The following is a 15482-nucleotide window of genomic DNA, read 5'->3' as shown; positions in this document are numbered from 1 at the left end:
ACAGGAACAAACTGAACTTGTCTGGAGTATCAAGGATGATCTGAAGAAGGTTTGCAGCACCAATGACCTGAAAGAGCTGCTTATAGCCAACAAACAGCAGGTGCCATCTGGAGAAACCAATGTAAGTTTAGTGGGTAACTATTGTAAAGTTTTAGGGTAAACTTAGAAATGTTTCAGAATATGTGGAAAAAAGGTCATAGATTAGCCTTTAATCTCCCTGAGAAAGAACTACAGGAAGATCTCAAGATGCATTGGGAGCACATTAGGAGAAAATGTTCAGATGTTCTTATAATTAAGTGCTACAGTACGTTTCTTTTAACTAACTTTTTTTAGCACACTAGTTCTGCTTGGAACTAATGTAAAATATGTTTTTAAATGTGTAACCATACATTATCAATGTTTCATATCATGTTGGTGAATCAACAAAATAGTTTGTCTTTGCTGAATTTATTTTTTATTTTGTTTGTTTTTTTCCTATGAACCCTGCTATCCGCTTTCCTTTGCTGCAGATCCTGGACAGGGTATCGGACGGCATGGCTTTTGGTGCTCTTCTTCCTTGCGAGGAATGCCAAGGACAGTTTGTGTTTAAGACTGATGCCTATTACTGTACAGGGGACATCAGTGCCTGGACCAAATGTGTTGCTAAAACACAAACCCCCAATAGGAAGGATTGGGTAATTCCAAAGGTAAGTTTAAGAGGAAAAAAAACACAAACATTAACCCCATGTTTAGATTTAACACTTATAAGAACTTAATTTCTGTATTTTTTCAGGAGTTCCATGAAATTCCATATTTGAAAAAGTTCAAGTTTAAGAGACAGGATAGAGCGTTCCCTCCAGCTGTATCTCCCACATCAGTCACAGCTCCGGTCCCTGCAAAGCCGGTGGTTAAAGTAGAAGCGGTACCTGAAGGTAAACAATACACAGGGTTTCTACTGGGGCCTTTTTGCTGCAAGACTCCCTTCCTGCTTATCATCTCTGATCTCATTTTGTTGTTCTTTCCTTTTGGGTGTTTCTCGCTATGTTTTTGATCTTGATACTCTTCTATTCCCTGTGTTCAAAATAGTTGTCAAAGAGGGGCTTAACCATAATTTGGAGTGCTTTCCTTCACCTCCTGATTTGTCTTCACAGATTGTGAATGAAGTCCTAAAGGGGGTTTAAACTTTTATATACCCTCTATAATAAAGACCCCTGCTGCTGTAGATGCTTCATTACATCATTTCCATAGTACTGAGCATTACAGGGGTGAGGGGCATTAAAACACTGTCACACCAAAAAAACACAGCGGTTGTCTCAATTAAAATTGATGTTAAGGTTTATTGTGGAGCAGCAAGTTACCAAAAAGCTTTCACTAAAGAAAAGTACATAAAGATGCCCTTCATTTAGTACATGAGCTAAAATGCACAGGAGGAAAAGTGAGGTTAGGAAACCCACTGCAGAAAAGGTAACAAAAAATAAATAACAAAAAAGAATGATGGGGGATATTCATTTAAAAAGTTGAATTAGGACATGTGCTTGGATTTGATTATTTGCAGGAGGTAAAACCTTGCTGCAGTGCAAGAGTAGATGCCAGCCTGTGCAAATGAGGTTTCTAAGTTTGTGGTGGCAAGTGCACGAGACCAAACCTAAAACTGGCTACAGCTAGAATCTTGTTGCTGAGGACAGTTTTTCCCTTTCAGTGGTTTTATACGAACTGTATTTTCTTATGTCTTGCTGATGAATAAACTGCTTCTCCATTAGGCAAGCCACTGACAAATATGTCCGTTATGATTGTCGGCAAACTGTCCAAGAACAAAGATGACATGAAGGCGATGGTTGAAGAAATGGGTGGAAAGATTACTGGATCTGCCAACAAAGCCACAGTCTGTGTCAGCACCCAAAGTAAGACCCTCCGTGTGATGTGTGTTTTTTTCTGCTTTGTTTGCCTTGTTTGTCTTCTGTAATTGTAAAATTTATAGTTCACAACATTTTGTGTTTAGGTCCTACCTATAAAATCTTTGAGACGCTTTATCTTTGTTTAGTTTCTCTGAGGTAGACTCCTGCGTCTTTTTAGTCTATCTCTGGTTACTGTCTCCTATTAATTTTGCTCAGGTTGGAAAAGATTCAGCTGTTAGTTTTGCACAAATGACAGTAGATTTATTCTCATGACATAAGGCCTATTTTATATGTACAGTTTAGGTGCAAGTAGCAGAATTCTTCTTTGATATATTGACCTTTTTTATGCTCTGCACATTCACAGAGGAGGTGGAGAAGATGAGTAAGAAAATGGAGGAGCTAAAGGCTGCCAATATTCGAGTGGTGAGTGAGGACTTCCTGAATGATTTACAGTCTGGCAAGAGTTTCCAGGATCTGCTTACCCAACATGGAATCTCTACCTGGGGTGCAGAGATTAAAAAGGAGGCAGGACAGGAGACGCAGGCAAAACCAAAGTCTGGCACTGGGAAGAGTACTGGCAAAGTGAAGGAGGAGCAAGGTAAGTGCATCCAAGAGATTGTTTTTCTCCAGTTTGAATACAAGGTGCACTTTTTTCCCCCCATCTGAAGTACGTTTTTGTAAATATACTTCATTGTGAAAATAATAAAGGACCGTGATATCTGTATCAATATATCACCAACAAGACTACATAAAAATAGCTTTTCGATATGAATTTCTACTCTTAAAAGTTTTCTTTTTGGATTTCATTCAGGGGGCAGCAAGTCTGAAAAAAAGATGAAGTTGACCGTTAAAGGTGGAGCAGCTGTTGACCCAGACTCAGGTGAATAATTTACAGAAAAGCAGAAACTACTCTTTCCAGACCTGATTACCAATGGTATGGTAGCGGTTATTTCAAATTAGATTTAGTTTAAAATGTGTTCCGCCACGGTTTTTACTAGCATGAAGACTTTTCCTCTAAATTGCTGCTTGGATTTAAAGGAGCGCAACCTAATGATAGTTCTCAGGTTTTGCAAGAACCCTGCATTGTCAGCAGGTGTTTGCTTTTGATTTCAAATTGGCTTCTGTGTCCCTGTGGGACCCCCTTTGGATCTTTGTCCAGGTCATGATTGCACATTGCACCTTCCTGGCATTAGGCCCTTCCCCTGTATTTTTTCTGTCAAAAGGACAATGCCTCACCTGGCCTATAATATTTGGCAGACAGGACACCTGGCTTCATGCTGGCATAGAGTTTGGAATACCTCCGAAATCTAAGGCTAACCACAGACAGAACCCAGGATCTAAAGGGCTTTAAAAGGGGCACAGAAATTAATTGGAATGTAAAAATCTTTACAGATATTACATTTTCCCCACCTGAGATGATTGTTCTTGATCGTCTTTTTGGTAAAAATCCTTTACAGGTGTCCCACAACATTGTTTAGCTATTAGGACCACTGACTAATACTGACTTTGACTATTGTCATCCTTATTCAGAGCACTTGCCACTCATTCCTCATCTCCATAGAACAAGACAAACTGCTTAGCATTATTCAAGACACTTTTCTATAAAGTAATAGTTTGTAAAACTGTTTCTGGAAACAATCACTTTCATTTCAAGTAACATCACTTGGAACTTATATACAAGACTTAAAGCAAGCAGTCATTGCAGCTTTAATAAACTATTTCTATTCTTTTTATGGTTATTTGTTTAGTGTTAGGTGTAAGTTTTGTTTTTGACATAAATTACCATATGGTAGTCCCACAGTATCAAATTAACACTTTGAGATGGCTCCCTGCTTCCCTTGGCATGTGTGATCACATGTAAGTCATATTTAGTACACCTCATAGGTTAAAATCTCCTGTCTATGCTCTTGGGTGATATTTTAATTATAGTCCTAAAACACAGAGGAGCACACAATGCAGGTGTGAAAACCACACAATTCAACCCATGATTAAGTCCATGATTATGTCCACAGTGACCATTTTAGTACTTTATTTTAGGATCCTAATCCAGTTGAATTAAACAATGATTTTAGTTGGTTAAATTTTTAGGTAATACTTAATATTATTAAACAGTATTTTCATAGCGCCAACATATTACGCAGCGTTGTACAATGGATAGGGGTTGCAAATGACAGACGAATACAGACGGTGACACAGGAGCAGGGGAGGACCCTGCCCCGAAGAGCTTACAATCTAGGAGGTGGGGGAAGTAACACACAATAGAGAATAAATCTATTAATGCTCCCTTACAGTATTGGCAGGCTGGTAATTGTGTTTTTTTTAACACTTACAGTGTGTTTTAATTTATTTTTGTTACTGTAGATTGGAGCTCTCAGGCAATATGATAGATAGGTACTTTGCAGTGTAGCTGACCTTTTTTTCATTCCCTTCTATGACTCCGCCTAAATGCTGTTTATATGTTTCTGCCCAATTTATTGTAGCTTTCCTCTGCTTTAGTTTCCTTTACAAAACATCCATTTTTGCCATAAGAATAAAATTGGTCCTTGTCTTTAGATCAAATTTTCTGGAGACCCAGCAAAGAATGTGCATATCTCCTATAAACCCAGTTGAAAAAAACTAGAAACCACTACACTAGACCAATAGACAGGAGTCAACTTGTATGGTATAAAAAGTCTGATACAAATTGATATTTGATTGCTTTAGGACTTGAAAATTCATGTCATGTGTTGGAGAAAAGTAGCAAGATCTTCAGTGCCACCCTAGGCCTGGTGGATATATCCAGAGGGACAAACTCCTACTATAAACTGCAGCTGATAGAACACGACAGAGATGCAAGGTCTGTATCTGATTTATTATTGTGGATGCATACATATGTATCTTAGTTAACAATCTACAGAAGAATGCAAACAGGTAGGTAAAGTACCTAATTCATGGTGTGGAATAGCAGTTAGTGGTGCAATCCACGTGCTCCTACATCATTACAGTGTACAGTCATTATGTAAGGGGCAGTAGATCAAACCACAGCTTGTAGGTATTAGAAACCTTTTTGTGTGTGCAGTTTTTTTCACAATATTTGGTACATCTAACTTGTCTGATGGGTCAGAATAACAGCCAAGCAACATCAATGATGCCCTTAATTTTTTATTTTTTTAGATTGACACTTGAAGGATAATACATTATTATTCAAATTACATTATTAGCAGTTTTTTTCCAATAAAATTATATATAGGAACATTTTTAAAGTAATCCAGACAGGTTAGTGGGGACAGAATAATTTCATATAGGATAGGCAGGGTAGGCAATTTGGTGAGAGGAAGAATAGGTCAGTAATGTTTAGAGTCTCATAAGTCAGGTACTTGCACATATTGCATTTAATCATCTTTTTAACAAGTTAACCGGTGGTTTTAATTATCCGGGTTTGATCATTATTTTTTTTAACTCAGTACAAAACACTTATTTGTTCTGAAGTGTAATTTATAACTTTCATTGGTCTGTAGTTAATCCTTTGTTGTTCTCCTCGATTTTACAGGTACTGGGTGTTCAGATCCTGGGGCCGAGTCGGAACAGTCATCGGCAGTAACAAACTGGAGGAAATGTCCTCAAAAGAAGAAGCTATTGACCATTTCCTTAACCTGTATCAGGAGAAGACTGGCAATGCTTGGCACTCCACTAACTTTACAAAATACCCCAACAAGTTCTACCCACTGGAGATAGACTATGGCCAAGTAAGTGTTCGACATAGCATAACAGCAGCGATTAGCGAACCCAATTCTATTGACCTGAAAATCTGTGGACTTGTAGCTCAAGTTTAAACTTCTTTAGCATCTGCAGCATTGGTACTTATGTTTTGGTAGTCTGCTTTGAGACAGGATAGTATCCTGAGGTCCTCACAATTTCTTCTAATGATAATTGGTATTATTTTTGCTTATGACATATGGGAATAGCATGAAAGGAGGAACCGCTGGAGAGCAGTCTTTGGTCTTGGCACCTAAAACTCTGTTTATATTTCCTTACCATGAAACCCTGTATTTTACATAGATTCAAAAGAAAAAAGGAAGGTCAGCTTTGGGTTTTTCATAATTTAATCTATTTTTTATCTGGGCTATCAGTTTTTGTTCAGATTCTCACCCACGGTTTGGGTAGTAAAGTTCTACACTTCAAATCCTTGTGCTGGGTATTTGTGGTCCTTCTAACAGCTTTCAAACCCAGCTCTTACTGACCGCTTCGATTGTAAACCGGAGTTGTTTCCAAATAAGGAACTGCAGCTTGTAGATATAAGAAGTGTAAAAAACGAATGTGTGAGTAAACCCCCATTATTTGTAATACAATTTCTGTGCACTTTATAAAAGGTAAAAATGTAGCCAGTTTATTTCAGTTAATCAATACATAATGATGGTGCTATATTTTGCTTGGGCATCTAGGAATTCATAATCTGTGGCCATAGCAAGGGTTAAACCAGTAGTATGTAACTCATGACACCAACATAGTGGCATCACTATGCCATTTATCAAGCTACTTTATTATATTACATTAGTTCTTTATTGTTGTCTTTGTGTTTGTCAGGAGGAGGATGTGGTGAAGAAGCTCTCTGTAGGAGCTGGAACAAAGTCTAAACTTGCAAAGCCAGTGCAGGAACTCATCAAGATGATATTTGATGTGGAGAGCATGAAAAAAGCCATGGTGGAGTTTGAGGTAAGTTATCCACTAAATTAGTTTAAATATAACCTGTACATCTCATAATTATATTTTGGAGAAAAGATTTTAGGGTTCCCTACCATGGGAATAGTGAGTACAAATCGAGTTCTTTAGTAAATCATAGTCCCCAGTAGGAGAACGGAAGTCCTGATTCCCCTATATATATATATATATCTTTAGTTATACTTCATTTAGAATTCTCCGTCTACTGGAGACTTTTCTTAAAAAACAATATTTGATAGGAAAGAACAGGTCCAGAGAAGTATAACACAAATAGTGCATAATCATATCGGGGGAGACTGCAGGAATGTACAGAAACCTTTTAAATATACATTACAGGAGATTTGGAAATGTGTGAGGTTACAATCGGTAACAAAGGGTATGTTACTAGCAGGAGGGAAGTTCAAAACTAACCAATTTTTTTTACCGAGTAAGCTATGCTTAGGTAAAAGTAGTAAGTCAGTCCAGAGATGCAAATTTAAACATGCTTGAGACAAAAAAGCACACAAGTTTATTTTAAAAGAAGCAGATTTGATTAACTACTTTGTTTTTTTCTGATGTCACTTTTCTGTTTCTCATCTAATTTATATAACATTTTGTTCCATATCATTCTAGATCGATCTACAGAAAATGCCATTGGGCAAACTTAGCAAGCGACAGATTCAAAGTGCGTACTCTATCCTGAATGAGGTACAGCAGGTGAGTAAAAATAATTCTATGCAATTACCTGGCATATTGGAAATTTGTGAGGTGACATTTTAAACCTTACCCATTCCACTATGTTCTAGGCTGTATCTGATAGTGCTCCTGAAGCCCGGCTACTGGATCTGTCCAATCGCTTTTACACATTAATACCTCATGATTTTGGAATGAAGAAGCCCCCTCTCCTGGATAACGTGGAATACATCCAGGTCAGCGAATAGTTTGTGTAGCCGTATTGATCCAACATAACCTGTAAACTTCTTAAGAGAAAGCTTCAGGATGCAGGGTAAACATTTGATTTTTCTGTTTCAGGCAAAGGTGCAGATGCTGGATAATCTGCTAGATATAGAGGTCGCTTACAGTCTTCTGAGGGGTAGCACAGAGGATTCAGAGAAGGATCCCATTGATGTGAAATATGAGAAGATTAAGACTGATATTAAGGTAAGGAAATCTCACAGGAGCCCAGATCATTGACTGAAATAATTTATTACAAAGGTTTGAAAGCAGACCTTTTCAACTAAAATTTTTAACATTATGTTCTTGTAAACCTACCTGTACCAAGAACCAACTTCATGAGAAACTGCTTCAAATGCAACACCCATGTGACCTCAGCATTTGCATCAGTTCTTCATCCAGCTCTTTTTGTAAATTAATTTTGCATTGTTTGAAGCCTGAATGTCCAATTTAATTATCTATTGCTCTCTTTCTTATAACAGGTTGTAGACAAGGACTCTGAAGAAGCCAAGATAATCCGTCAATATGTTAAGAACACACATGCTGAGACACACAATACTTATGATTTAGAGGTCCTTGAAGTAAGTGGTTTGAATGTAATGTTATGTGGGGCCCCGGGTAGAAGATCTCAATATACATTTGCCCCAGTATAATCCTCTGTTTTGCTTTGTTTCCCCAAAAGCACAAATTCCTTGTTAGACACAACTGATACAATGATGTTAAAACTCCTAGACCACTAGGAATCCAGTTGAGTTTCTGTAAAAACATGTAGATAAAACTGGCAAAAAATCTAAACTAGCTATGCAGAATTAAGCAATAAACCATGTTTTGTGCAATACATGTACAAGGAGATTTCAATAGAAGTCTTTTATTGTGGTTTATACGTCCTAGTACAGGAAACTTTAATATGTTTGTGTTAATTCTCATATTCCTATCTGCATAAAAATAAAGTAGGTTTTCTGTTGTGCAAATATATTATATTCTAATTACATGGTATGGTTGTTTCATTTGCAGTTGTAACTCACAGGTATACTAGATATGCAATTACTTTAGTATTTATTTATTTAAAATTGAATTCTAAATTTTAACCCGCTTTGTTACTTACACAGATCTTCAAGATTGAGAGAGAAGGAGAGAAACAGAGGTATAAACCATTTAAACAGTTACACAACCGTCAGCTACTCTGGCACGGATCCCGAACCACAAACTTTGCTGGAATCCTTTCTCAAGGTTTGCGCATTGCCCCTCCTGAAGCACCTGTTGTGAGTATACTTTTCATACCTTCTGTATACATTGTAAGGGATGGGAACAAGATACTATAGTGTGGGCACAAAATGATGCAAAGCATCTGTCTAGTAATGTCAGAATCGACAAAACATTAAGAAAACTGAGCTTGTCTCTTTTCGCTGCCTTGCTATCACTCCGTCCTTCCAATTTTACTTTTTTAAATCCTTGTCCTATAAACATGTATGTCTATATAAGGACAATTCTCTGACTTCTCTGACTATGTATAGATGTTCTTGGTCACAGACCCGGTGTTAAAGCCAAAGGTTTAACTTAATTACATGGTTCAGCAATAGCAGGTTCATAATTTACTTAGTACAAAGTTTACTTCAGGGATTTTTGATTAGAGTTTGAGTACTAAGTATTTTTGAGTATTGATAATTGTCTGTTCGTTTATTACCATTTGCTCCAGGCAGATTTGTAAGCCAGTAAAGCCAGAAAGAGCTCTTTTGATGCAGTTAACCAGACTGAACATGTATTACAATATATGCCAACCAAAATTTCCCATTTTTTTATTCAAACGTTTGGTAGATACCTGTAAGGGTATATACTGTGTGGGTAAATCCATCAATAATTGTATTGTGCGGTCATCGTGGACTCTCCAGTTTTTGCTTTGGCAGCCACATTGACCAAAAGGGGCTTTCAAAGGCAGAAAGGGCCAGGGGCAAGGGTCCTTTTTATTTATTTAGTTTCATTTAAAGTGTATAAGCACCATCAACTATCCATCTCTGCAATGCACAAAAAGGCAAATCTATTGGCTAGGAGATTTATTATGTAATCTAGAGAAGCACTCTTTACCCTTGAAATTGTGGTTCCAGTAATTTTTTGAGTATTCACATGACGTTCACATTTCTTGCTCTCTTGTAGACCGGTTACATGTTCGGTAAAGGTATCTATTTCGCTGATATGGTATCTAAAAGTGCGAACTACTGTCACACAACACCGAATAACCCGACAGGTTTGATCCTGCTGGGAGAAGTTGCCCTTGGAAACATGTAAGTAGAAATCAACTGAAAATATATATATTCACAAACTCACACATATATACACATGCACACACACATACGTACGTATATACACATGCGCACACACACATATTTTTGGCACATTTATGCATGTTCTGTAGTACATTAGGAGCTCAATTATACTTAGATGTTCTGGTACCTTAAAGCACTTGCAATAATGTTTCTTGGCACACATTAACATGTTGTGGTAAAGCAGCCTATTAATTATGTATGTGTGCATCACATCACCTCTTACATCTTTATTTTCCAGGTATGAGTTGAAAGCTGCTTCCCACATAACAAAACTACCTAAGGGTAAACATAGTGTGAAAGGTACGTGGTATATAGAACCTAGCTGTTTTTCTTTAATCTCTTCATTAATTTACTTAGAGGTGTTTCAGTTACATGTAGAATTAAGGATGGTTTATAGGCAGATTCAAACAACTCAGTTTAGCTGCAGCTATTTAACCGAGATCACTACAATTTAGTTGTAATGAGTAGGTATTTTTAAGAGCTTCACATGGTTGTACCAAATTAATATGCAGCCCTTTCAACTTCCTACGTAAAGAGGACCACTAAAATCACTAGAGCTGTTTTACCTGTTCTGGTTCTTTCTCCTACATAAGCATACATAGTTGGGGAAACCAGCATTATCCTTTTCTCTGCTGCTTTTTCCCCCACCCCGATCTTGGGCTCTTCATGATTTTATCAGCTGGTCCCTGCTGACATGCCACTAATCCTTTTAAATGTTGTTGAGTGTATTATATCAGCAGACGGGGTTACCTGTCTTGAATACTCCTGAGATATTCACATCGCACAACCCAAGCTATTAGGGCATTCTACCTGCCTGTGCAGTGGCATACTAAAAGGGGAACTGGGGAAAGGCAATATAATCATTACAAAGGATGAGGCATTAGGAAGTGGTCCTATTAAACAGAAGCAAACACCTCTCCCTTCACCAAAAAATCGAAGCATGCTGAAAGTCTTGTTTAAAGATCAGAACATTGTTTTCAGAGAGAACCAGGTTTGAACTTTTGACAAAACTTTTGACAAAATGTAGACAGTTATGTTAACATAGCAAATTGGTGTTGCAGATTTGTTTTCTTCGTCATGTTTCTACAAGTTTAATATGGTTTAAATTTGATTTAAAAATATCTTACAGATTTGTACAGTCATGGCTGTGGAATTCAATCTCACAGATGATTGTAAGTTGTACCTGGGAGCTGAATTTGTAAAAAGTGTTGTTATCTCTTCTGTTTTGTAGGTTTGGGCAGAACTTCACCTGATCCCGCTGCTACTGTACAACTTGATGGAGTGGACGTTCCTCTGGGAAAAGGCATTTCCACCAACGCCAGTGACACCAGTCTATTGTATAACGAGTATCCTTTTTTACCATTGCTACTGTTCATTGCACTACTAGGGATGAATGTATTTGATGTGTGTGTGTTCTTATATAACATAGAGATATTATTATTATTAATAATAATAATCTTAATAAACCGGATTTTTATAGTGCATTGATATTAAATAGCGCTGTACAATAAATAGGGGTTGCAAATGATACAAACAGTGACACAGGAGGAGGAGAGGACCCTGCCCCGAAGAGCTTACAACAGGGGTGTCCAAACTTTTTGCAAAGAGGACCAGATTTGGTAAAGTGAAAATGTGTGGGGGCCGACCATCAGCACGTACTCGGGGTTAGTGTGGGCTTGGTCTGCGCAGGTCCCGCACAGCACACGTCCACCAGGGTGACGTAAGGAGATTCCCTGTGCACGGAGTCCGGTGTCAGTGCGGGCTCCGTGCAGAGCACATTGTTGGAATCAGAGTGGCCGTGGTCGGTGCGGGTCCCACACAGCACAGGCCTGCTATAATGACTTAGGGGATTCCCAGTGCACACATGGGGACTCCCATCCTGCCGATTATGCCCGCCGAGTAGCAGGCCAATAATTGCAAGGCGGTTGATCAACTCTAATGAAATATAAATTAGCTTTTTTGTACGTGTGTATTTTATACTTTGGTCAACAGTGCTGGCGGGCTGCATATTATTGATTTTATGACAGAGGCTGCTGGCCGGTGAAAATCTAGGTGGGGGAAGTAACACAATAGGTGGGCATCTAGGTAGGGGAAGTAACACACAATAGGAGGGGAGGATATGTTATACATATTGTAACATATGAGACGTTACCTTTGCATATCAAATACCTAGATTAATTATTAATGGAGTGATTTGTCCCCATACATGTTCATTAACACATATCTGCTCTGTTTGCTATTTATTCACTTTACAATGAGCAAATTGTGACACAAAAAATTTAGCAGATGGTTCTCATAGTCTTTCATTCAGTCTGTGCATTCTGACCCATTACATTTTTTTTTTTACCGTTTAAAAAAACTATTCGTACCTAAAAAAGGCTAAAACTGGACATGTTCTGGAAATGTGTTCTCTCCTGTTAAAATCGTTAAGAAAACCTTAAACCAGACTGAAACGTTTTTTGCTTTACACAAAAGGGTGGATAACCCTTTAATATAAGGATGTCAATACCACGTATGCGCAGTGAGATTGGCTCTTTTTTATCTTTTAGTTTAGTTCTGCTTTTAGCTCCACATTTTAGAGTGCAAGTGCTGTTTAGTGTAGAACTCAGCTCTGTCCTGGACCGGTCATCACTGCAGGGAAGGCTACACATAGGTGAGTATGTGCCATAATAGGAAAGTATTCTGTGCAAAATTGTTGATTATGGCAGGAGCTCACCACCAACCAATGCGTTTAGTTCTGCGTTCAGCTGGGTCTCGCTTAGTTCAGACCTGTCGGAATTCAGAATGCAGTGTGCCATTAATACATCAATATTATTATATCAATGCAAGCCAATAGGAGCAACCACTGCAGGTTGCAGAATATGGGCACCCACCAGACTGGTTGAATGTTTGCAGCAGCTGGGGAGCTGTGGCAGTTCGAGAGAGGTAAATATTTTACTTCTTTGAGCAGGTGATGTGCTGACAGGGTCTCTTTAATCATTGCTGTTGGTCCAGCTCCATTTTGTGATGTTATCAAACAATTTTCTCACTTCCAAACAGTGTTTGTACCTTAACTTCTCTCTTCAGATATATTGTATATGACATTGCCCAGGTGAACCTGAAGTACCTCTTGAAACTGAAGTTTAACTACAAAGGCGGACTTATGTGGTGATCGCACTGCCTTGCAAACCATGGTTTATACTTTAGACCCTTTACAGGTTACCAATAGACCTTCAGCGTCTGTGGAACCACAAGTCTTATCATTTCCTGCTATCCAAATATTATACGAGGTTAGCTTTTCAGATAGGGCCTACCAGGTCATTTATATCCACAGCAGCTGAAGATGTACCAGCTGCCCATCAACGTAGATATGCAAACTGTAGAACTGAGAAAGCCTTTTCCTGACACACTATAAGGATTATGCTTAATCCCTCCACTCACCACAGGGGGATGTTAGTAAAATGCACTGTGATACATGGCTAGCCTTCCTTCCTATATTGGCAGTACACATGTATGAAAATGCAAAATGTATGCTACTGACATAGAATAATTTCTGTAATTAATAGACAGTATGGCTCATTTTAAGCCACTGCGACCATTGTACTAAACTCTGTCAATGTTTGTAGGATCCTGAATCTTCACTATGTGCTCTAGTCAAAAATATTCCAAAAGCTACAAATATGGCATGTTTTGGATTTCCTAATAGTGTTTTCTGGGACAGTTATATTGCCCCCTATTTAGTTATATTAGAACTCCATGCAAACAGTTAAATACACATTAAAAATGCATGCATCTGATTTGTGATTCTGCTTAGCTGGTCTTGTGCTTCACACGACTTCTGCTGAGAAAAGAAGGAGATGGCAGAGCAGAAATGTGAGACTTTGTACATAATCGGGAACCACAAAACTGTCTGAAACAGTCATAGATCCAAGTCATGAATTCAGGATGCGTTAACTTTTTGTACGTAGCTGTTTGCTGGGAGTTTCACTTTAAGACTGTTTTTTCATTTTTTTCAAATGCAATTGTTTGTTTATTTTCAGATAAAAAAATAAAACAAATTTACCTGTTAATTTTTTGCACAGACTGGTCTTTTTCTGTATGAGTTTTACGGTCAAATTCAGCATTGATTCATTGTACTTAAAGTGGAATTTCACCCATTCAGCACATAGCAAAGGTAACTAATGCTGTTATACTATGTATACTTCTGTATTTCTGTAGTGAAAGGTAATGTTCCTCTCAGTCTCGCACGATTTGATGCCATCCTCCTCTTGTACCCTGAATGCATTCCATGCTCCTCAATTCATAGGATTTGATTTAATAAAGCTTTCCAAGACTGGAGAAGATAGACTATCATGGAAGAACCTGGGTGAGCCTGCAAACCTGGAATGGATTCCTAAAAAATCATTTGCGCTCAGTTGAAAAATGTTTTCAATCAGATCCAATTCAGGGTTGCAGGATCACCCAGGTCAATCGTCTCCAAACTGGGCAGCATGGTGGCTCGGAGGTCAGCACTCTGGCTGTTGCGGCGCTATGTCTCAGGCTTGAATCTTGGCCAGGACACTATCTGCATGGAGTTTGCAGGTTCCCCCAGTGTTTGCATGGGTTTTCTCCCACATTCCAAAAACATGCAGTTAGGTTATTTGGCTACCCTCTAAAATTGACCTTAGACTGTGGTAATGACATATTTTAGAAACATTAGATTGTGAGCTCCTTTGAGGGACAACTAGTGACAAGACTATGGACTTTTTACAGTGCTGGGTAATATGTTGGCATATTGTACCAGGGTTTTTTGTTTTTTTTGCCTTCCCCTAGATCAACTATGTCCATGTATCAACTCAGTGGTTGGAGATATTTATGGCTTTTTGTTAACCTGACTTACTATGATACTGTGTTTTCTGCTCTGCTTACTACATCCCACCAGTGCATTATGGCTTTTTAGATGATTACTAAGCAACACATAAGAATAGACTTTGCAGAAGATAATTTACATGATTATCAGATCTACTGTACATTATGAAAAGTGATGGTTAGAATTGTGTTAGAATGAACATCCATAACAATGAAAATATTGGAGGTGCCATTGCTTGGTTAACTGTGTCGCCGAGTAGGGATGCCACAATCGGGATGAAAGCATCGGGCAGTAACAGCATTTATTTATTTTATCCTTGTTTGTTCAGGTCAATGCTCAGCACGGCCTAATAGTCAGGATAAACCTATTCTGTGCTTCAGGGCCTAAGGGTCCTCAAACCTTTTTTCAGAGCGAACTTGATTGTGTGCAGTCATGCTTGAGTGTGTTTTGTAAGGTTGCCTTTAGAATTGTTTGCTCCCTTAATGCATGTTTATTAAAACATCCCATTCATTATGATGGCATTGCCCATATCCAACACAGCACACAAGGGGCTATGCATTGCTTATTTTTTACTTGGCATTACTACAACATGCTGAACAGATGCTAGGAAAATCAAATCCTTAATTATTCCAATTTTAACTTTTAATGTGCAATAAGGTCCCACCTAAAATTCACTGTCCTACTAAATGCTGTGCTCAGTTTTTACATCTCCACCCACTTTGTATCAATCCAATATTTCTATGTCAATCCTGTGAATGCTGCATCAGCTGCTGTCTGCAGAGGAAGCAATGTATCATAGGTGACATTAGAATGGTGGAGATAAAAAAG

The 15482-nt window shown here is 38.3% G+C and overlaps 1 protein-coding gene across 1 annotated transcript in view; it reads left to right on the top strand.

Annotated features, from left to right (window-relative positions):
* PARP1 (poly(ADP-ribose) polymerase 1) overlaps nt 1-13875 on the top strand; it is a gene marked incomplete in the record, with an annotated part of 25254 nt that extends 11379 nt beyond the window's left edge. Inside the window, 18 exon segments of the mRNA XM_072409940.1 lie at nt 5-121; nt 510-686; nt 773-911; nt 1740-1880; nt 2239-2472; nt 2686-2754; nt 4578-4710; nt 5404-5599; nt 6438-6566; nt 7185-7268; nt 7358-7480; nt 7584-7712; nt 7988-8086; nt 8615-8767; nt 9657-9784; nt 10065-10126; nt 11058-11172; nt 12893-13875. Coding sequence (XP_072266041.1) covers nt 5-121; nt 510-686; nt 773-911; nt 1740-1880; nt 2239-2472; nt 2686-2754; nt 4578-4710; nt 5404-5599; nt 6438-6566; nt 7185-7268; nt 7358-7480; nt 7584-7712; nt 7988-8086; nt 8615-8767; nt 9657-9784; nt 10065-10126; nt 11058-11172; nt 12893-12977 — 2313 coding nt within the window.
* Between the last annotated feature and the right edge of the window lie 1607 nt (nt 13876-15482).

Source organism: Pyxicephalus adspersus, chromosome 4 (genome assembly GCF_032062135.1).
Source record: "Pyxicephalus adspersus chromosome 4, UCB_Pads_2.0, whole genome shotgun sequence".
Classification (NCBI taxonomy): Eukaryota; Metazoa; Chordata; class Amphibia; order Anura; family Pyxicephalidae; genus Pyxicephalus; species Pyxicephalus adspersus.
Note: the sequence above shows the minus strand (reverse complement) of the source record. Positions and strands in the feature narration are given on the sequence as shown.